We start from the raw sequence: 23102 nt of genomic DNA on the forward strand, positions 1-23102 counted from the left end.
CAAGCCAGGACTTAAAAACATCTAAGGATGGAGGTTACACCACCTCCCTAGGTAACCGATTCCAGTGCTTCACCAACCTCCTAGTGTCATGGAGGTTTGGTGCTTGGATTGTCATGGCAAGATCATCTGCATATCCAAATTTTTGTGATTTAATTGGAGGCATGTCACTTATGTAAATATTAAAAAGGGTTGGCCTGAGTACAGAAACTTCTGGTAGCCCACTGTTTATGGTATGGGGTGAGCCGGTCTTATAATGCAAGTAAACCCATAGGCGTCTGTTACTCAGCATGGTCCACAGCCGGCAAAGTGTTTGGCAGCAAAGTATAATTTTTGCAAGTTTCAGCATCAGGGCCTTAATCCATACAGTATCATACGAAGATGACAGGTTGAGAAATACTGCACCAGTCTTTAGTTTTTTTCTGATAGCCAGCCTCAGTGTGAGCTGTAAGTTCCAGAACTCGGTAGCAACAACTATGTTTTGGTCGGAAGCCTGCCTGTTTGACAGGGATAATTGACTCAGTAAAAGGGCGTTCTCATTCTTTTGATGATGATACGTTCAAATCGGCCGATAGCTTCCTACTTCATCAGTGGGCTTCCCAGGCTTTGGAATGGTAATTACCATTGCCTCACGCCATATTTCAGGGATCTGTACTGTCCTTAAGGTAGCAGTATACAATGTTGCTAGCCATTGGAGTCCTTTGGGGCCAAGATGGTGGAAGAATTCTGACAGAATACCGTCAGGGCCTGCCGACTTCCATTTTCATTCCTAGAACCCTGCACAGATACACAATTAAAATCCGTGGGCAGGAGTCACACGCTGCTGCATGGACAAGACTCCTGTCCGGGAGCATGAGAGGGACAGCTGCCGGTGAGCTTGGTGCCCACACCCCCAGTAAGTAGGGCTGGAGGTGGCACAATCACACTAGAGGAGTTGCCTGGGCTGGGCGCTGGCTCCTGAGAGCAGCAGTCCAACGTACTGCTGCTTTTGCCGTTGCAGTTCCTGGTCCGGTTGCTGGCCAAACTCCTGCTGGGCTCAGGCATTGTCATTAGAGCCCTGAAGCTCCGCAGACATCTGCTTTATATCCATGGATATATATTGTGTATCCGTGCAGGACTCTATTCATCACGGCAGGTCCTTCTTTTACTTCCTCAATGCTGATAGTGGAAGGTTCTCCTGAGGGGATTGATTCAAGTGTCTGGTAGAGTTGTTGGTACACTTCTCTTCTTGTGTGTTTATCAAGTGGTCCTTTGTGTGCTCCACCAGTTTGGAGGCTACTGAGTTTGCCCAGATTTTTGGTGGCCAATACTCTGCGGGACTAGCGGACTCAAAGCATCACAGTAATGTCCAGGCTCTATGGCTTGAATGTGTGAAATCAAGGTTTTGCATGCAGAAAAGCCAGGAATGGCATCTTACTGTGTCAAGGGAGTGTAGTGTGGTTTTTGAAGTTTGAGAGCTCCTGGTCTGAGTGCTGGGTAGCCCTGGTTTTGGCCATTTTGTGCTAGGGACTTTATATATGTTGGTAATGTGGAGCTCCCCTACTTTGATGGTTGTGGTAAATGTGGTCTCCCCTTCAGTTGGTGAAATAACATTAAAATCACATGTGTCCTTGATGTATATTGGCAAGCCATATTTCGGATGATAATGGCGAGTCATTAGGTTGTATCCATAGGTATAGTAGTGCCTAACCTGTTGGTCACTGCTAACACGGGTCTCTTGCAATATGAGGATGTCAATATTGTGAGTCTTCAGCAGGTTTCCAAGCTACTTGAATTTTGCCAGTAAGACTCCTTCAACATTAAGTTGCAGGATTCTTGGTCCAGGGTCTATTTGATACATTGTGTGGCCCTAAGGAAGAACGTTAGGATTTGTTGAGTTGCGATGACCGGGAGATTACTGAGCCATTGTTTGGTTGCTGAGTTGATGGAATTTGTTGTGAAAAAAAAGGGCTTAAAAAAATTAAACAGAAGGAGATCTTCGTAGACCTTAAGTTTCAACCCAAAAATGTGAACAGACTCAAAACAGCTTTTGAGGGTCATCTTAAAAACAGAAATTTTTAAAGATATACTGGCATTTGCTCATTAAAAAGTCAACTGAATAGTAGATTTAAGTATTTCTAATTGAATGTTGTGTTTACAAATGAACAATTTTTACCTTTTACCTGGCAGGACACTTGTCTGAAGGACTGAGTAACATAGGTACTCCTATACTGGACAGTGGCCCAGCTACTCTGGCATTTTTTCTCAGACAGTGGCTTGTATCAGATGTTTCGGAAGAAGGTTCAAGACGTTTGTGGCAGACAGTTATGGAATAACCTACCCAAGAAGCTTCTTCATAATCCCAGTAACTTTTAGTATGGAGACTCATGAATCCCCATCTTTTTCTCTAATTAAAGTTCACTATATACTCCAACTTTTTGTTTTCTGAGGTCTGGTCTACACGGTTTTTGAGCTGGTATAGCTGTCTTGGTTAAAGTTGAGTGTGATTTTTTTTTTTTTTTTTGTAAAACTTACCAGTACAATCCCTACTGGGGAGACAGTTATGCTGGTATGTACATGCCTTGTAACAGACAGTAGGGCTCATTCTCCTTCCCATATGGGAGTAAGCTATAGTGATTTTAAGTGCATCCACGCTAGAGGCTGTACCAGTTTAACTTTACTGACATAGTTAAAGAGGTACCATTTATGTGTTTAAACAAGCCCTTAGCCAATTTCTAATCCATGACATTACCTCTCACTCGATAGCTACTTAATTTCCTTGTTAGCATCTGAGGAATTTTAACAAAAGCTTTTGAAAATGCAAGAAAATGTCATCTCATTCTCCTTTATCCACTATTTTGTAGATATGCTCAAAAAATTCTTATCAGTAAGCGACATAATTTTATTTTTCAGAAGCTGTGTTGGTTTACGCCATCATCATGTTTAAGCAAGGAGTTTTACCATTCAATTTTTTAATGTCAACCACTTTTCCTGGTGCACAGACTCACTAATTTGCCATTCCCTACTACCTTTGGAGAGCGATAAAAAGCACTTGCTACCATACAGTCCTGTAGTATAGTAGACAGTTTTAATGACATTGCATATTACCAACTGCTCAGACACTTCATTCCTAAATCCCTTCAAAACTCTGATATATATCATCCAATCCTGGTTATTTGGTGCTATTTTTTGATTTGTTCAAGTACCTCCTCTTCTGACAACAACATCTGTTATTACCTGAAGAGGATAGCTTATTACCATAACCTCTATGGTGACGACTAATGCAAAGTAATCATTTAGCTTTTCTGCAATGTCCTTATCCTCCTCAATTGCTCCCCTATGTCCCCCATAGTCAAGCAGATCCACTAATTTGACTGCAGGCTTCCTGCTTTCGATTCATTTAAATTTACTGTTGTTTATGTCTTTAGCTATTTGCTATTTAAATTCCATCTTAACCCCTCTAATTTCCATTTTACATTCGAAGTTAAAGATAAAATGTTAGTGAAGGCTTCTCAAAAAAGGGTTTTGTTAGGTCTCATTTCTATCATAGGAAGACCGTTGGTAGTCTACATTTCTGAATTTTTCTTCACCTTATTTTAAATTAATACTCAATACAGCTGGCAGCATAGGAAATGCATATGACAAGGGCTAGTTGTCTCCTTCATCTTTCTAATAAGGAAAACAGTTGTCAAAGCACCTCATATGCTGCCCTGGCAGGACTTTGAGCACTGGAAAGTTAGTTGTAACATTCTGAAGCCCTCAGAAAGCTGCACTATTATGAATTATTGCAATAAAATAAGGTGACTCAAACAAGTTTTAACCACTAAAATATCTTAGTTTGACTTTTAATGGTATCATGTTTCATGATCAATGAACTACATGTGAAGCTGCCTGAGAGAAAATGAGTTTGAGCTCAAAAGATGCCATTCTACACACAAAATTAATATACTGAATTCTCAATAAAGAAATCCTGCTGGTTAAAACGTAGTGCCTACCTACAGTTGAGACTATTGCCCATGTGACTATTTTCAGTTATGAGAGTCACAAGACAATGAGCACGCTAAAATATACTTGCCTCACACTAAGCCACTTACATAGGCCAGTCAAATATTGCTTTTTTTTTTTATATAACACAGAACAGCTCCAACTGAATAATTAATGAACTTGTAAGTCTTGCCTCACAGATCATGCTATATAAGGAAACATTTTAAAAGGTGAAAACTGCAAATGACCCCATAAACTGAAAAACTAGTTAAACATTCACAACTTCAAAACACTCAATTTGATCCTCAGAGCAAAAGAGCACCCTTAATAGTGAGAGGGGATGTGAGTTTCAGAGGTCCATTGAGGCACAAGCCTATATATTTGGTTTTAAAAGACTTGATAAAATCAGACCTTGAGTTTAGCCAGTATTTCACTATTATCTTATGTAATATTTTTGCTATACACCTTTTCACAAGCTTCTACAATACTTCCAAAGTACTACTGAATTTTGCACCAAATAACTATTCATTTACAATATGAGGTCCACCTTTACCACAGCAACTACATGCTGAGAAAGCACACGTACAGAATTCCAAAGAAATAGTGGTTATTTAACCACTCCAAGTTTGGGTTTAGGAATCTTTTTATTTGTATTGCTTTATTTCTTCATTTTCAGTTGAACCATACCCATCTTGTGCCCCATCACCTGGAGAGAAGTGGGAGGCAGTTTGCGACTGTGAGATAAGCACGTAGTTGTAGCAGAAACACCCAGCCTATTGGCAGTGAAATGGTTAACAATATTGCTATGTAAACTGTCATTGTTATGGTTCAGATTTAATACTCTATTTATATGACTGGAGCAGTTCACACATCAGCTTTTGTTTCAAAATGTCTAGAGACTCATGAAGATATCACATTAGTTTAAATTGGGCTCTCTCATTTTCAAGGTGCATTGTGACTATAAGGACTAGAGATACATAGAAACTCTGCCCTAACAAGTCGAGGCATGTAAAAATAATTCTTATTTTAACATAAAAGCTGGAGTAAAAAAAAAAAAAATCAGTAATTTTCCTCTGAATTACAGAGAAACTGAAAATTTCTACTTTACTTCTACTTAACTTCTCTGAGACACTTAACATTTACTAATCTGTAGCAAATTGTGACTAGTTAGAAAGTTTGTCCCTAATTACTATATCTTCCTAATCCACCACTTTCCAATACAGATTTTGGAAGGTACTATCTTATATATAGGTATATAACTAAAAGTACACTTTCTATGTCATGCATGAAGACCTCCAGTCTTAAGGCCACTGCAGACAAACAGTGCTGAATTAGTTCCCTGATTTGTCTAATATACAGATCAAAGGTCTAATCATCTTTTTAAAAAACTGATGCAGCAGTTCTCTGTGTACAAGAGGGTGTCCCTGTGAGGAACAGTGACAGAAAGTGTCATTTCATGTGGCTTTCCTTGAAGATCTGGAAAGCAGGCTGCTGCCAAAGTTCTCCAATAAGAGAATTAATGTTTTCTATTTAATCAAAAACAGTTGAAGATGACACTCAATGAACATGACAGGACTTTGACAGCTGCAGAAAGGGCCTCTTGTGGGATGACAAATAAGTGACTCTTTAGACAGGTTAGAGACAGGACGTCATTTAAATCTGGAAATTGACAACCAGTCATGAAGGCTCAAAGTTTAAGTCTAGTTCATTCTACCACGGCTTCGAGACATAAGGTTTCTTTTGGGCACTGACAGCCTGAGATTCCCCCTGAGGAAGAGGGAATTAAGATATAAGGAATCCAGCTTAGAGGCACAAGAAATCTCCAATTTATATGGGAATTGTCTGCCCCTACACACAAGCCCACATAAGAAAAAAAATCCAGCTTCCTTTATACTGAAATTCAACTTTAAAATATGATGAAATACTTTGCGTTTTAGGCATATGCCTTGATAAGAAACTCACCAACGTTCATTTTGCCAGTGACATAGCACTAGTTGTCAAATCAATGAACAACCCAGTTGCGGTAGTTAAAGCCCTGAAAAGCTCAGCATCACAAGTCAGCCTAAAAATTAATTGGGGTTAAACCAAAACTCTTCCAGTTAGTGATTTCAAACACACGGAGGGCTCTAGCATCTTAGCAGGCAACCACCCAGTCAAGATTGGTGGTGATTTTACCTGCTTCAGCTCTGTTTTTGATAATATCAACAGCATCAAGAAAGAACTTGAAGTCCACAGTGCAAAAGCGTAGTCAGTAATGGGGCATCTCATCAAGAATGTCTTTTGCAAACTGAACAGTCTGTTAAGTAGAGAGACAAACTATGGCTACACAACAGTGGTCTGTATTCTGATCTAGGGGACATGGCCACTCACTGTCAAGATTGAAAAGATGTTGGACACCATTCCGATGAAGCATTGTCAAATGAACAAAAACATCAAACAGTATGAATTCAAGTCAAATGAATAGATCCATTTTCTAATTTAACGGTCCTGTGATTTCAAATGGTTGCCCTACGCCAGGGGTGGCCAACCTGAGCCTGAGAAGGAGCCAGAATTTACCAACGTACATTGCCGAAGAGCCACAGTAATACGTCAGCAGCTCCACATCAGCCCCCTGCCCCCTCCAGCGCCTCCCGCTTCCTGCCATGCCTCCCACCTGCCGTGATCAGCTGTTTTACATGCACAGAAGGCTCTGGGGAATAAGGGGAAAGAGGGCGGGCACAGCACATTCGGGGGAAGGGGTGGAGTGGGGGCAGGGCCTGGGGCAGAGCAGGGGGTTGAGCAGTGAGCACTCCCTGGCACACTGGAAAGTTGGTGTCTGTAGCTCCAGCCCTGGAGTTGGTGCCCATACAAGGAGCCACATATTAACCTCTAAAGAGCCACATGTGGCTCCGGAGCCACAGGCTGGCCACCCCTGCCCTATGCTCTCCAAGGTGGCATGGTCATATGCACCAAACACCTACCAACTTCCCTGCAAAAATCACCTTTTACTTTGACCCAATAAAAGCAGGATGAGAAAAAAATCCAGAAGACCTAAAACAAAAAGGCTGGATGGAGCCAGACACCTGTCACTCACAAGCCTTTAATCCCGTAATATACCAGATTTGGCTCGGGACAGAATATCACGAAAGCACATCATGCATTTAGTGGCTTCTATGCTGTCCAAAAGCATAAGAACAAACCTAATCTAACCTTTGCCCAAATGGCCTCTTCTACATTGCAGAAATTTACAAAACACAGTTGTATTGATGTCAGAATAATGGCAGCCATTGTGTTCACAAAGTTCTAGCAGCCAGACCCATTTTTACCTCCATTTTAATTGAACTTGCTCATAAGGAAGAGTAATAGAAAAGGTAATAAAAAGCGATCCAAGTCAACATAGAGTTGTCAGGTGAACCAATGAGAATTTTGTATAAGTTTTTCCGTATGCATGCAGTTGTTTCACAGTGCTTTCCATCTGAGGATCTCCTAGTGTTATATAAACATTAGTTAACTTAGCCTTTCCACTGATTTCTATGAGCTGGATCAGGTCTTATATGAGATTGATACTTTTTCTATTTTAGGTACTTACATAGCCCCCATTACTGTGTAACTGAGAGTCTCAAACACTCTAACGTATTTATCTGCACAACAACCCTGTGAGATGTGTAAGTGCTATTATTCCCATTTCACAGATACGGAACTGAAAGAGAATAAAGTGGCTTGCTCAGGGTCACACAGGAAGTCTGTGGTGGAATAAGATCTGACCCTGGGTCTCCCAAATCCCAGGCTACAACTCTAATTTCTTTCTCTCAGATTTCAGGAAAAATGATCCACTGGTTCAAGTGCTGTTATGGTCAGAAAGAATTGTGAATATGTAAAAATAACATTTGCTTAATCAAGAAGCTCACTGTGTATATTGCATTATATCTGCTTCCATTACTGGTGTAAAAAACCCTAACATTTTGTCGGATAACACTGCAGAATCAATACAGCTATGGGAGAGTGAGCAGGACTTTTCTGGCTAGCAAATCACCAACATTATTAAACTCCAATGATGAGACCAAATACAGCAGGACTTTCAAATCCCAGGCTGAGTTCACAAGAGTAGCAGTTAAAAGCCGTTTTGTTTGTAAGCAAGTAAAATATGCACAAACGTATCCCCGCAATGCCAATTTAGCGTCACTTTCAGAGTAGAATCACTCTTGAATCTAGCTGTTCATACGGTTTTGTGCCCATTCCAAACACAGAATGATTTATATCTTCAGTTACCTCATCCCCCTTCTAGTAATAACTGAATTAACTATTCCTAGAAATATAAAAGCAGCAGATATTTGAAACTGGAAAGGGGTATCTACTAACCAAACCAAAGTGATGGCTCTTAACCCCTGCTCCTAGGTAGCCAAAATCTAGCTGGTGCCTCTGCCCCTCCTGTATTGGTAAATGGGAGGAGTGGCCATGACTCCAACAGTGATTTGCAGCCCCTGGTTGAAAACTCATTTTAGAGCAATTATTTCAGGCTGAGATTTTGGCAGGCATCATATCAGTTTATGTGATTTTCCTATTTTTTAGGTTCTCTCTGCAACCATAAAGGTTAGAAACTTGTTTTTAAACTAGTAGCAGAAAGTCCATGCTGTCACAGAGGTGTAATTTGTAAAGTCGTGTATAAAAAAGCCAAAAATGGGGGCTTTTGGTTCCATGTGCTGTGCTGTAGTAAGCAATATTGCTGTTTGTACAAATTCCCCTAAATTTGTGCACAGAGCTATCCCCCAGCTGGAGATATAACCACCTCTTTATTACCCCTTGTAGCTGTTACTCCCACCTTCTCTGATCAACTGTCACTTTCCAACTGCTACAGAACCTTTGGATTCCAACATTACATCTGGTTCTCAGACGGCCCAGTGATGATTGAACCGGGTGATATTCTAAACAAAAAGAACTCTAAGCCATCCTTGTAGCTGCTTCTATCGCTTCATATTGACTCAGATATTCTAGGCTACAGAGTGACAATTCTGTAAAATCTGTGCTCCTTACAGCTGGTGGTGATTGTGAGGTGTAAGCTGCGGTGAGGGGCTGTATGTGTGTTAGGGATAAATTGTGCGTTCTGGTTGTATTGCTGTGTGGGTGGTTCTGAAGAACTAAGGCAGCTGGGCTTAGACTCCACCATCTGTGCAGTCTCCTTCATACAACCAATGAAACAGTCACATGCAAATTAGCTGCAGAGTAAGGGTTGTGCTTGGTTAACCTACCTTTTTATCACAACAGTCTAGGACTCTTGGCACGGCATAGATACATGCCCTACTGCCATTGTACACAGCACTGGTGTAATCTCTAAAGTCAAAATGGCTGAGAAGTTAAAAACTGGACGGTAACAGACCATGAAAGACAGTGATGATTCAGCCTGGTGCTATTCCGAACAAAGAGAATTCTCAATCAAACATGTAGCTGCTTCTATAGCTTCACACTAATTCTACAGATATAAAAGGTTTCAGAGTGACACACAGAAAGAATTATATTACACAGATGACAGAGTAAAAAAGGGAGAGAAAAGGAGGGTGGTTACAATCTGCAGGTTGAGAAACCTTAAACTACTGGCTTTCTTCCCCCATGTAGGAGAAGGGAACATCTTATTTCTTCAAATCTTATAAATTCCAATATGGAACATCAAATGAAAACTAAACTTTATTTTCCCTGCAGGCCAGCCATTACAGGGCTACCAGTTCAGATGAAGACTCTTCTCCTTGATTTGCATCCTATGTACATTAGATTTAAACACATCAAGGGAATCAAAACAACTTTGACCTTTACTACTGTAAGTTTTTTATCTGTATAATGTGTGATGGGTTTTGTTTTTTTGCTATTTAAAGTGTGAAAAAAAAAACAGGTCTAGGAAAAAATAACTCAGTTATCCCAGATTATCACAAAGGGCCATTTAACATAGCACCATTGTTGCAAGCAGAGCTCAACAAGTGGCCAAAAACACAATAGACATTACATTTCCTTTTGACTGTAACAAACAGTCTTTCCCATAGAAAAAATACAACAGGGCAGCAAAATTCCCAGCTGGAGAACAACAAACTAAGGATCTATTCACAGCATTGTCTGAACTGACAAAATGATAATGCTGCTGTCTAATAATATGGAAATGCACAGCAGCTATCTCATAAAATGTCCTCTCTTAAACTAGAATTAACAGATCCACTTGCAGAAAGCATTTCTATTAGACTTTGTTCGTCAGTTCCTAATATATTTCTCCACAACAGAACCTCATCTTAACAAACGTCAAGTCACTTTTCTTCAGACATCCTTTTGGTTTTTCTCCTGGGCATCCAGCAAAGTTCAATAATATACTTTGTGGATGAACTACGAGAAACTGATGACTTTTTTCTCCAAAGAGATTATAAACCCAGAAGGAACCGTAGCGATCATCTAGTCTGACCTCCTGACTAACAAAGTCCTTGGAACTTCCCTGAAATAATTCCTGTTTGAACTAGAAATAAACAGATAACAGTGTTTAAAATTGTATTTATTAAAAATTCTGAAGCAATTTATTCTTTAAACTCAAAAATAGGGGTGTTGGTCCTACTGTCCTGGCCAAATTAAAATTCTGGTAGTTACATTCTGCCCACCTGTGTTACCCATACATTTTCAACTTGATACAGCATTCTGTTTCAGTTCTTGTCCTAAACTGATGTGTTATGTTATATAACACCTTGCTCATATTACAACCTAGCAATGGCCGCATTCCAAAGGTCCGCTATAATCAGTTTATATAGTATGCTAAGCATTTTATTCATCCAAGAAGATCCCAGTGCTATGTAAGGGTTACAGAGAATGGATATTTCAGCAATGTGTGTAATAAAAAATTAAAATTTGATCATCAGACACAGATTAATCTGGTGAAGAATTGGCACAGCTTTGTTACAGGTTTTGTAACTGAGGATAGAAAGAGAGGAAGGAAGCAGGAAAAGGAAAGAAGGAGAAGAGGAATAAGTCACCTGCCTCGCCACGATGAATAGTTTTGGGTTTTGTAGGGATCATGGTAAGGTGAGCTTTAAGGACGGATGTGGAGGAGGTTAAAGTAGTAGATATCTGGATTTTATCTAGGATTTTTCCCATGCATGAGGGCGAGAGTAGGAGAAAGCATGGAGGTGTTTAGGAAGGAAGCTGAATGGTGGACTGTAGAAGGCTGGGAATACTGGCAGAGCAAAGGCAGGGATCAATCTCATGATAGGTTACTACCTCATCTAGGGCTTGACTAAGTTATGAAGCATCTTAAAAGTGAAGCAAGAACTTGTATCTGATGCAGGTGAAAGGAGAGCCAGTGGAGGGACTCAGAGTGGGATGGATTACCACAGCTCCTCCAGGATCTAAAAAATAGTGGATGGTGATTAAGGCAAATCAACCAGGTTATAAGCTCCCGAGAGAAGTATCACCACCAGGGAAGGCTTGCATATTGTGGTTCAAGCTGGATTCTCTAGTGGCCAACAGACAAAAGAAGGACTTTTGGATAAATATCCTGAATTTCAACTGATTCAGGCCTTCTTTCTGATCCAGCATTCAGACAGGACTTTCTGTCCAAGGGTGGGGAGGAGCCTCCAATCTTTGCAGAAGGTTTGGAAGAACTTGATCTACTAGAGGCCCACAGTATTGATGGGTGACCTATGGTAAGCTTTTAGCATGTGTATAGGAACTTGTATTTTTTTTATGCTTTCACTGTAATGCTTTTACCTTAAGAATAAATGTGCTTGCTCAGAAGAATCTGTGTAGTAACTTATAACTGTGGGCAATATAGTTATCATAGCCTTTGGAGAGAAAGCAAAGCACAGGCACTGGCCTATTTAGGTAGTCTTTAAATCCAGGGAGCTGTGCAGCCTTAAAACCCTTGGTCAGGACAGAGTAAGATACAAGTCTCTGCCCAGGAGCAGGAAACCTTTAAGTGGGTGTCCTCAAGGGACCAAGGAAAGGGAATACAGGTGCAGCAACCCTCTGACAGCCTATTTTATTATTTTTAAGATATGTTGTCTCTGAAGTGCTTTAGCTCTAAATAAATAATGCTTTGCTTTAGGAGGTTGTTTGGTCACTGATTACATGGTCATTGCCCCAAAGAGAACAGAACAACAGGGTCTGGACATAAGTCAGACTTGGAGAGGTGATCACAGTTGATACACAGAACACTACAACCTGCCACCACATCTGAGGGTGGGAGAATTGCGTGATTCCATCCCAAGAGGAAGGTGACAGTCTGAGGCCTGAGACCTAGAGGGCATGCACATGGAAAGACCAGGAGGGGTCAGAGGCACAGTTTCCCTGGGAATTAACAGCATGTTCAATAAATCTGAAGATGAATGGAAAGAAGAGGGATTGGGTGATTATTTGAAAGAAAGCATCCAGGGTGGGTTGTTTAAACTAGAGAAGACCAAAGCATGTCTGTACTGGGAGGGAAAGGAACCAGGTGAGAGTGAGGGGCTGAGAAGAAGAAAGAGAGGTGGTTAGAGCTCAGCAGGAGAGAAAGAGAGAGAGAAATTAGCAAACAAGAAAGATGAGGTCACTTGGTCTCTTCTATTCATTTTGTCTTTTCTGTCCTCTCCCAAAGGATTAAATGTTCCAGGGCTGCTGAGTGGTACTGACGGAAAGACTAGTATAAAGTGTTTGTGTCACTCTGGTGTTGTAGAGGAAGGATAGTGTGCTGCAGCAGTTCAAGCACAATCCTTCTATGTGAGAGTTTACCACAGAGTGGGTTCTGTACACATATGGAGCAAGAAAGTTTCCCACACTCCAGAACTTAATTTAACTCTGGGTAATGAAATTTAACCTTTGTATACCCAAACACACATCTTAAACATTCATATCCATCCCAAAAGCAACAAAGTAACACACATAACATGTGAAAGAAACTATTACAGAAAAATGTTCTCTGAAGACCAGAGTTTTAAACACTAAGACTATCATCAGTGACAAGGAGCTTAGTATTCTGCACTAGACATTTTTCAACATAAGAGACCTATAATTTGGTACAACTTAAATTCGCCATCCTGGTCCTATAAAGTCAGACAGCAGGAATATTAAGGATGTTACAGTTCCAGGAGCATCAAGAGAGGCCCTGTTTCTAGAGTTCAAAGCTTTCCCATTTAGTGGTGTCTCCTTCCCTGACCCATTCTACTACCAACAATAGTTTGTAGTTTGCACAGAGCGCAATCCCTTAAACCCTGATCAAGGTATTTACCCTGATTCAAATGAATTGCAGAGGCACAAAACAGAGAAACCAGGAATGAGGAGGACTGAGGGAAGCAACATGGGTGCACTTTCTTACCAAATACCAGGGCACCCATTTATAGAAAACCAACACCCTTGAGTCTCTCCTCTGAATACACTGCTCCTGCAGTACAATTAAACACATTTTTTCTGTAAGATTGAGTGGCCCCTCAATTATTCAGATCTTCTTCACTTCAGTTTGGTAAGATGCAAAGGAGAAATGCTCTTCTTCTGTCTACAGACCTTCTTGGGGCTTAATTTCCTGTAACTCTGCCAATGAATTTAAGCAATGCCCAACCACAGCTAGACCCACCAGTCACACTCTTCCATGAGCAGTCAAATTAGCCATTACCCTCCATCCCCAACACTACCATTTTAAAAACATATTAGCAAAATAAACAAGGGGACAAAAAGCTTGTCCTCTTCTAAAGTAGTGATGTGTAAACAATTTCTGCTATTGCAGTAACTCTACCATATATATTTGCAGCAAAATGCTACTAAATAATACACTTTTGAAATTAAAGAAAAATGCCAAAAAAAATTCACTGGATGGCCAGCACTGCACAAAAATACTTTTCACCATATTTCTTTCATTACAGTAAAAGCTTGCTAAGACATGACACAAGCTATTTCTCTGTAGAACATTCAAATATACAAAATGAAGCTTTAATTTGTGCTGTCTCCAAAATTTGCCTACTTTTCTACTTCTGACTTCAACTGGAGTAGATCTGGGGCAGTTAAGGAGACTAAATAAGCAAGCAGGCACTGCGACAGAAGACATTTTGTAACGTGTTTAAAAAAAAAAAAAAGAGAAGCAGTTGAAGGAATCTTTACTATGAAACTAGGGTTACCATATCGGAACATTCAAAAAAAGGACACTCCAAGGGGGGGAGGGGATTTGCTTGCGTCCCCCTGCCCCAACTCCACCCTTTCCTCGCCCCCATTCCAACGCCTTCCCCAAAGTCCCCACCCCAACTCCGCCCCCTCCCTATCCCATTGGACCCCTTCCCCAAATTCCCGCCCTGGCCTCGCCTCCTCCCCGAGCACACCACTTTCCCCCTGCTCCCCACTCCCTCCCAGCTGCACGAAACAGCTGTTTCATTGTGCAAGTGCTGGGAGCTAGGGCGAAAAAGCGGGCACACCCTCGACTGATCAACAATCACTCTCTTTCTTGAATGATCAACTCTTCTTTAGGGAAAAATAATAATGACAAAATCCCAGACATTTTTAGATATTTAAAATTCCTCCCGGACAGCGATTTAAAAACCAAAAAGCCGGACATGTCTGGGAAAATACGGACGTATGGTAACTTTAATGAAACAGATTCTTTAAGAAGTGCTTAGCATTCCTAGGAGGAAAGCAAACTAATTCCAAAGAGAAACATGCTTGACTCAAACTATACAAGAACCTGAAGCTACTTACAGTACTTGAACCATGTAGCTGAGGTACATTTAACAGAAAAAAACAAGGCTCTCAAGGATTTGAACCCCACACAGTTTACAAACTGGTTAAACATCACTTTACTTCTGACACTGACAAACAGTCATGCACACCTTTCCTATGAAAAGGCAGGTTCTGAATCAGACTGCTAATAGAGTAGTTACAGTGTTACTTTTTCTTTAAAAAGAACAATTGCTTTATACAGCATACAAAAAAGGAAATATATTCCATTGCAAATATTTCAGTACCATTCCAATCAAAAATCCAGCACATGACACTAAAAACTACAGCTTAGCTTTCCATTTTTCTTTACACAAGCAAAAACAAGGTTACACTGGATTGCCTAATCTGTTTTGTGTAACACAGAGCATGCAGAAAACCAACATATCAAAATATCTGCAGTGTTTCCTGAAGTATTTCCAGTGAAAACCCTAATGTTGTATTTTAAGTTGCGAGCTTCAGTGTGCAATGAAAAAAAGAGAGTGAAAAGTCTTCTGAACTCCAGGGAAGTTTGGTCTTTATCTTAAAAGGCCACATTTTACCTCCACCCCCTGCAAACATCCCTGAAATAAAATCACATTGCTTTTCAGGTGTGGGCTATCTCCCCTCCTTCATATATCAAAAAATAATTTGCAAATAGGTCAGTACATAATGTACAAAACTGAAATGGAAAATTAATCACATTTATGAAATCTATTTATATTTTAGTGAGTTCAGGCCTCAAAGTGCGCCAAACTGACAACCATACAGACTGTAGTTCTATCTGAAAATCAGTACAGCATGAACAGTAGGACAAATTTCCCTACACCATTTCCAACCTTCAGCTGGATACTCCATCTCAGGAAATTGAAGAGTAGCTTAATCTCCATGTCCACTCAGTTCCTTCTGCTGACAATTCGAGAGTAGCTGTGACATGAATGCCATCTAGTTTGAAAGAGATCCCCAGCTCAGTTCACACCAACCAAAAGCCATTGTATATTAACTACTTTATCATCACAAAGCTCAAGCTAGCAATTTAAGAGGTGTACTGTATTACAGTGATTTACTACTCCCTTAATCTAGTCCTTCACTAATTGTTTTCTACACCATATTTACTTCCAAAATATCTATTCTGCTTAGTTTCACTTGTAACCCCTAAGGGCCACACTAAATGAAGATATATATAACATCCTCAGAAAAGTTATAGCAACCTCTCCTCCCCTACGCATAAAAATAGAAGCTTTGCATGAAAAAAACTACACACCAGTATAAATTAGTTACTGTTCTGAGCACGGATGAGTGTACAAAAGAACAAATACATTCAAGGTCAGGTTTTGTGGACGCAGGAATTTCCAGTTAGTTTTATTTCTAGAGCTGTGCAAGTAATTTCTCACAATATGACCTGGCTAAAAGAGTAAAGCATAATTTTCAGTTACTGAAACAAAGTTATGCCTCACAGTAGAAGGGCTGCTAGTCAAAGTTTCTATTTAGTTTGTCAAGGCATTTTGTCTCCCCTTGCTTATGAATAATGTGTGTGTGTGTATGTATATATATATATATTATTATTATTATTATTATAATTAGGACTGTCAAGCAATTAAAAGTTAATCATGATTGTGAGATAAAAAATTAATCACAATTAATCGCAGTTTTAATCACACTGCTAAACAGTAACAGAATACCTTTTATTTAAATATTTTGGATATTTTCTACGTTTTCAAATATATTGATTTCTATTACAACACAGAACACAAAGTTTACAGTGCTCAATTTGTATTATTTTTTATTAAAAATATTTGCGCTATAAAAAACAGAAAGAAACAGTATTTCAATTCACCTCATATAAATTCTGTAGTGCAATCTCTTTATCATGAACTTAGAAAAGTAGATTTTTTTTCCCCACATCTAAGTGCACTGAAAAATAAAACAATGTCAAATTTTAGAGTCTACAAGTCCACTCAGTCCTACTTCTTGTTCCTCCTTTAGTAGAGTCTTGGGGCATGGCACAGGAAGAAGGGGTCAGTCCCCAGAGTAAGGGCCCAATTGGAGGCAATGGTGGGTTCAAGATCCCTACCTCTCTGCCGGTGCCGGAATGGGAGCCACTTTCTCTTCTTTTCTCTCCTCTTCCCACCCTCCGGAGGCAGACTGGGTTACTGCATCTGACTGGACACTGTCAAGTCCCTCTGCAGCCCATGCCTCCCTCCGACCAGATGTACACTATTAACGCGTTAATTTTGTTCTCAGTTAATCGCAGGCATTGACTGAGATTAATTGACAGCCCTAGTTATAACAAATATTTCAATGGGAAAAGGGCAAAGAAAGAGGGATAGCAATGGAATAAAAGAGAGAGAGAGAGAGAGATTCATACCTACCAATTTCCATCCCCAATTCTCTCCCAAAGTGACTGAAGTTTGATCACGAATTAAATAGTGAAATTTCACATTTAAGTTATATTGTCAATACTTTAAAGCTCACTTTTAGCTTCTGTACTCACACTAGCAGAATTTATGCTGCCACAATGATGTACGTTTCACATGTTGCTCTTCCTCAAAGTCACAAGCTATTTTTAAAATGTCCCTGTTGTTATGGCTGTGTTTAGTGTGAAAGTAGTGTGATTAAACAAGCTGTGAAGGGGAGAGGAGAGAAAAATAGGATAGCTTGATCAAGTGAATAAAAATCTCCAGTCTGCAGTACTGTGTCTTGGGAGCGCTTGAGAAGTTGGGGCCTTGTGCGAGTTACAGCACAAGAAAGCCACCCAGAGTGCTGTACCTCACTCCCCGTCCACACTGGCAAGGCACGTAGAGCGATCTGACTCCGCGGCTACAGCGCTGCTGGTACTCCACCTCAGTGAGTGGAATAATGTTTGATGCGCCCCCGCTGGGGCGCTGCGGTACCAGTGTGGATGCCCTGGCCCTATATTGCGGGGGAAAGTGGGTTGGAGGTGACATGGGGGAACAAGGGAAACAGTTTTGGGACAAGGGCTGCAGGGGTGGGGCGCAGTAGTGCAGTAGTGGGGCTACACACGCCTGGATCGAGTCTGCTTGGCGCTCCATGATGCTTATCAGCAGCTCTGTGCTTTGTGCCGGCGATCCACATTCTGCTGGAGGACCCTCCTTACACTCTCCAACCACTCCTGAACTTTTTGATTTTCATTAAGGGAGTGCTGCATGACTTTATGCAGCATGTCCTCTTTGCTTCTACGTGGCCTCTTCCTGATTCTTTGCAGCCTCTCGGCCAGTGATAACACGGACAGCTGAGATCTCAAGGTTGCATCTGTAAAGGCAAAATATAACACTTAACCAAGGCAGAATTGTTCACGCCAGACAGAGCAATGATTCCCCCGTACTTAAGGAGGGCAAGCACAGTCTACACAATCGCATAATTTGCCTGTCCCAAAGCAAGTGCACATAACCCCTAGGAGCACCAAAATGGTGAGTAAGCATAGGGTCAAGGGGGAATGATTCTTTCATGGCTGTACTGTCCTCTGGGTTTCTGTGCCTTGGGGAGAGCCAACAGCTGCAGGGGTCCCTATACCAAACACTGTCCCCACATTTTCCACAGGAGTTCATCCTGGAAGGTATCTTGCTGCTGAGGGTGACCTGGGAAGCAAGGGAGGGTCTTCTACTGCAATGCGGCTTCCTGTGTGCAGCAATGGTCCCCCCGATCCCTCACAGCACAGTGGTGCGGACACATTAGCCTGACTGGGACAAGGACCACAGTGGCTCTCCCAAGAAACCTGCGCAAGCGCATTGTCCAAATTCTGGCTGAGACCTTTGAAGAGATGACTGAGTCCGATTACCAGGATTTGAGAGAGCACATCAACGCCCTCTTCCGCATATAAGCATGCATGCAGCCCTAACCCTCCTCACCCCAAGAGCCCGCACCTAATAACTTCCTTTCCAAAATAAAAGCCGCTTACCAGGAACCTCCTCTGATGTTTGCCCTTCTCCAAGCACCGACCACCGCGACTGGCTACCTTCCTCCTGGCTTGAGAACAGCTCCTGGATGCATGCTTCTAGGGATACCGGGGTGTCTTCCTCCTCCTCAGTACCCTCGCTCCCGCTTTGCTGCTCCTCCTCCTGCCCTGTTGCACTCGGCTCTGAGGTGTCCATGGTGGTGCTCGGAGTGGAGGTGGGATCGCCCCCAAGTATCGCGTCCAGCTCTTTGTAGAAACAGTAGGTCGCAAGGGCAGCACCGGAGCAGCTGTTTGCCTCGTGGGCTTTGCAGTAGGCATTCCGCATCTCCTTCACTTTAATGCTGCACTGCAGAGCATCACAGTCATGGTCCCTTTCCATCATGTCCCTTGAGATCTGCCCGAAGGTATCGTAATTCCTACGGCTGGAGCGCAGCTGGGACTGGACAGCTTCCTCCCCCCAAACACTGATGAGGTCCAGCACCTTGCCACTGCTCCATACTGGGGACTGCCCGGAGCTTGGAGGCATGGTCACCTGGAAAGATTCGCTGAGAGCACTCCACGCCTGGCTGAGCAAACAGGGAGGGGATTTTCAAAATTCCCAGAGAATTTAAAGGGCGGGTCTGATGGTTGGTCACCTGAGGGCAGGGCAGTAGTGTTCAAAGTGATGATCAGAGTGGCTGGAACAAGCATTATGGGACACTTCTGGAGGCCGATCAGAGCGCACTAACAGGCCAGGACGTCCACACTGGCGCCGCAGCGCTCCAGCGGGGGCGCATCAAATGTTATTCCACTCACTGAGGTGGAGTACCAGGAGCGCTCTAGCTGCAGAGTTAGAGCGCTCTACGTGCTTTGCCAGCATGGACGCATTGTGAATTAGAGCGTACTGGGCTGCTTTAATGCGATCTAACTCCCAAGTATAGCCATGCCCTAAGACAGACTTTGGTTTGTAATAAATTTCTGAACCTAAAACTTATGCAGCATTTTAACTTGAGGCTTGTGTAAAGTTAGTTTGTAACATTAACTTTTGGGGCATCCTCAGTAGTCTCTTCCTTTTATCTTTACAGAGTCACTATCTATTTGGAAAAAAACTCACATTTGTCTGAAAGTTTTGTACCGTCTGTACTTGACCTATGAGTACTATAACTCAGAAATTAACAAAAAGATTTCTTTTTTTTCCACCTTGTTTATTCTGCATATTTGAGAATACTTTGTCAAACCTAAAGAGCTCTGGGTAACCTCAAACGTTTGTCTCCCTCACCAATAAAAGATGGTCCAATAAAAGATATTACCTCATCCACCTTGTCTCTCTGGGTATGTCTAAACTGCAATTAAAAACCCATGGCTGGCCCATACCAGCTCACTTTGGCTCATGGGGCTTACTTGGGTTAAGGGGCTATTTAATTGCAATGTTGATGTTCAGACTCGGACTGCAGCCCAAGCTCTAGGACCCTGCAAAATGGGAAGGTCCCAGGGCTTGGGCTGCACTCCGAGCCTGAATATCTTCACTGCAGTTCAACAGCCCGAGCCCCACAAGCCAACTTAGCTGGCACAGATCAACTGCAGGTGTCTAACTGCAGTGTAGACGTACCCTCCAACACTTTGTGTACCGTTTCAATGTCTCCTCTGCATAGGTAAACAGTTCCTCCACTGCTAATAGACTTTGTAAATATCAACCAAGAAGCAAAAAACCCTTACGTACTTTTAAATAACTGCTTACAAATACTTTCAGAGCATATTATTTAAAAGGTACTCTGACAGAAACTGGATGTTTTTTAAATTAGTCAAAAATAAATTGACTGTCCCTTCAATTTCTTTCTGCCATGTAAATGACTTCAGAAATATATATATAATAAACACACACACACACACACTAAGTATAGCATTTAAGCCCTGCATATTTTTAGCCAATTTAATACTGATGCCTACAAAGCCCACCAATTGAATAGTTTACTCTTCAGAATCCACTTTCCTGTTCTACTGTGCTGATGGAGAAACAGCAACTATTCAACTACAGCTGCACCTGGACCCCAATGACGTACTCAAGAGAACTCATGCAGATGTAATGAAGAAAAATAAGGATGTTGGCTTAACCTTGACCATCCTCTGTTAATGATAAACCATGTCAGGTACAGCATACACAGAGTTATTTAACCTGTAATGAATCAGCAAAACATGCCCTCATGATCAGGAGGCTTGATTATTGCAGTTCCATCCTTTCTCTGTCATTGGCAGCTTGCTCAGCCTACAACAGCTGATTTGAGCAATCATATTACATTCACACTGTCTCTAAATTGGCATAAATAGTTTTTAAGGCCCTGAATTGTGTAAGTCTCACCTATATTAGAGCCTAGCTGACATTTATCTGCACTCTGATACCACTTGCATTTTAGGAATCTCAGCATCATGTCCCTGATTAGCTTGCCTTTCCTGCAATGAGCCCTAAAGACTGAAACTCTCTCCCTGCTTCTCTAATCATTCTTCTGACTTAAATATTACAAGTTTTTTTTTAAGTTGGCCTCATTTGTTATTCCCCACTTCCCTATTTTTTGCATTTCACAACCTCAATTGTGTCTGTTATTAAGGGAATACTTTTACTATGCTTTTAAATAATTATTGAATAAGTATGATACCCTTCTTTTCCCTCAGTGGGAAAGGCAGTTGGAATTATCTCCCCCCCCCCCCTCCAATCTTTTCTCTATTTTGATGATTAGGTGAGGTTTCCACTGTACAGCATATATGGGTGTTTGAACTTTGTTATACTTATTTACCTATTATGTTGATTTAAGTTTAATGTTCCACTTCCCTAAGCATAGATATGCTCTTTCATACAATCCAAATAAAATGAGGACTCTGTCATGGCAAAAGTGATTAGTTTTTAACTTTTTTGTTTGGTATCTCCAGTAGTTTGTCATCCACTTTGGTATGGTTCTTAAATACAGGAATGTGATTTTAGAAAGGCAAATAATATCCTTGTAGAAGATACAGTGATTTTAAAAAATGTCTCAATTCCTATTTGTGTCAGCCATGTCTTGCAGCATACCTACTTACTTTGCTCTATTGTAGATATCAGCATCTCGTAGTCTGAAAGCTAATATATAGACAGTTGGGGGTGAGGTGGTTAATCATCATTCCCATAATACAGCATTTATAATATATTGCTGCAGCTTTCCTCTTATTTCACTTTTTGCAAGGTTGGCCTCTAATACTTCTACAGATCAGTTAACTTCATGGACATCAACCCTCTAGAGAGATATCAACTGAACAGTGCACATTTTCTTCCATGTTAATGGGTAACTATTAATATGATAATACAGAAAGCCCAAAATAGGCTGTACAAACACAGATGCCCAAACACACACAAGAACATACATTTAAGCATGTCTACCTTCCTGTACGCTGTAACAAGTGACAGAACAAGGAACTGTAGTCAACCTTACCCAATTGTATGTGTTACAATTATTTAAGTAATTTTCTGAATGATTTTCACTTGCATGAGATTTTATTTATGTTCCCCAAGCACATATGTACTTCACAGCAAAGTATCCAGCAAGAAAATACTCAGCTGACCAATGTCACTAACAAAAGAATCTACTGGTTTCCATGCAGAATTTAAGGTGTTTGTTTTGACCTATAAAGCCATAACATTTTTCGAACCTGCCTACTTTAGAGACTGCCTCTCCCCATGCAAAGCTGCACACCCGAGATCAGCTTAAGCAATGAGCAAGAGCCCTTCACTTAAAAATAAGAGGGGAGATGCTGGTACCGCTTTCTTCATTAGGGGCCTTCAGATTTGGAACTTATTCCTCACTGAAGTAACCCAGATTTGAACATTCAAGACATGATGCAAGATTTTTGCAGGAAGCCTAAAGAAACAACTTGAATGTCAGACTCAAAAGGTGAAAGAAAGAAAAAAAAAAAGTTAAACTTTCTGGACAAAATATTCTGCTTGAAGATGCGTGTATATATTTCCCACTGAAATCTGTTTAACAGTTATGTATTACCTTCGGGGACAGAATTTGTTTTTTTATTTTTACTCCATCTTTTTGAACCAGATTCCCTTGGACAATCTGTACTTTTCAACTGTTTTTGATGAGTTAGCTTACCTCCCCTTTATACAGTTTGCTTATATACACAGGCAGGAAGATAGCGGTTGGCAAGGCTAGATTCCTCCCCAAAAGATGCACAGGAGGTGTGTCTGCCTCAAAACTTCTCTCCATCATGGTCCAGCTCTGTGCCTAAGGATGGAACTAAGAAGCAGAGAGCCTAATACAGCTGACAAGGAACAGTGATGGCAGCACCCTCTTCTACCCTATGCCAGGAAGAGACACCTGGCAAGAAATACTGGAAAAGAACAAAGTAGGCAGACACTGCAACTTGTAGCAGTGAAGAGGACCCTATTAAGTGGTGTGGGGAGGAAAGAAAGGTAGCAGTGCAAGAAATTTTCACTCAGACTAGTAGGATTAGTTCTCAAGCCAATAGCTGTATGAGAAATATTTCAACTCCTATACTGAGAAGATTCTACTCTACACTGATGTAGAGGTGAGTCACCTTATGAACTACCTGTAACCGATTAACC

General features: G+C 41.2%; 2 protein-coding genes across 23 annotated transcripts in view; both read right to left on the minus strand.

Moving 5' to 3' along the window:
* The window catches only part of SGMS1 (sphingomyelin synthase 1), a 203360-nt gene that overhangs the window by 161137 nt on the left and 19121 nt on the right, over nucleotides 1-23102 (minus strand). The window lies entirely within an intron of this gene.
* On the minus strand, nucleotides 14235-19317 carry LOC140914863 (uncharacterized). Its single transcript, XM_073353700.2, has 2 exons — nucleotides 18530-19317; nucleotides 14235-17883 (listed from the first exon to the last, which is right to left on the minus strand). The coding sequence occupies exons 1-2, from the start codon at nucleotides 19050-19052 to the stop codon at nucleotides 17672-17674; spliced, it is 735 nt and encodes a 244-aa protein (XP_073209801.1). The 5' UTR covers nucleotides 19053-19317; the 3' UTR covers nucleotides 14235-17671.

The sequence above is a fragment of the Lepidochelys kempii genome, chromosome 7 (assembly GCF_965140285.1).
Source record: "Lepidochelys kempii isolate rLepKem1 chromosome 7, rLepKem1.hap1, whole genome shotgun sequence".
In the NCBI taxonomy this organism is placed as follows: Eukaryota; Metazoa; Chordata; order Testudines; family Cheloniidae; genus Lepidochelys; species Lepidochelys kempii.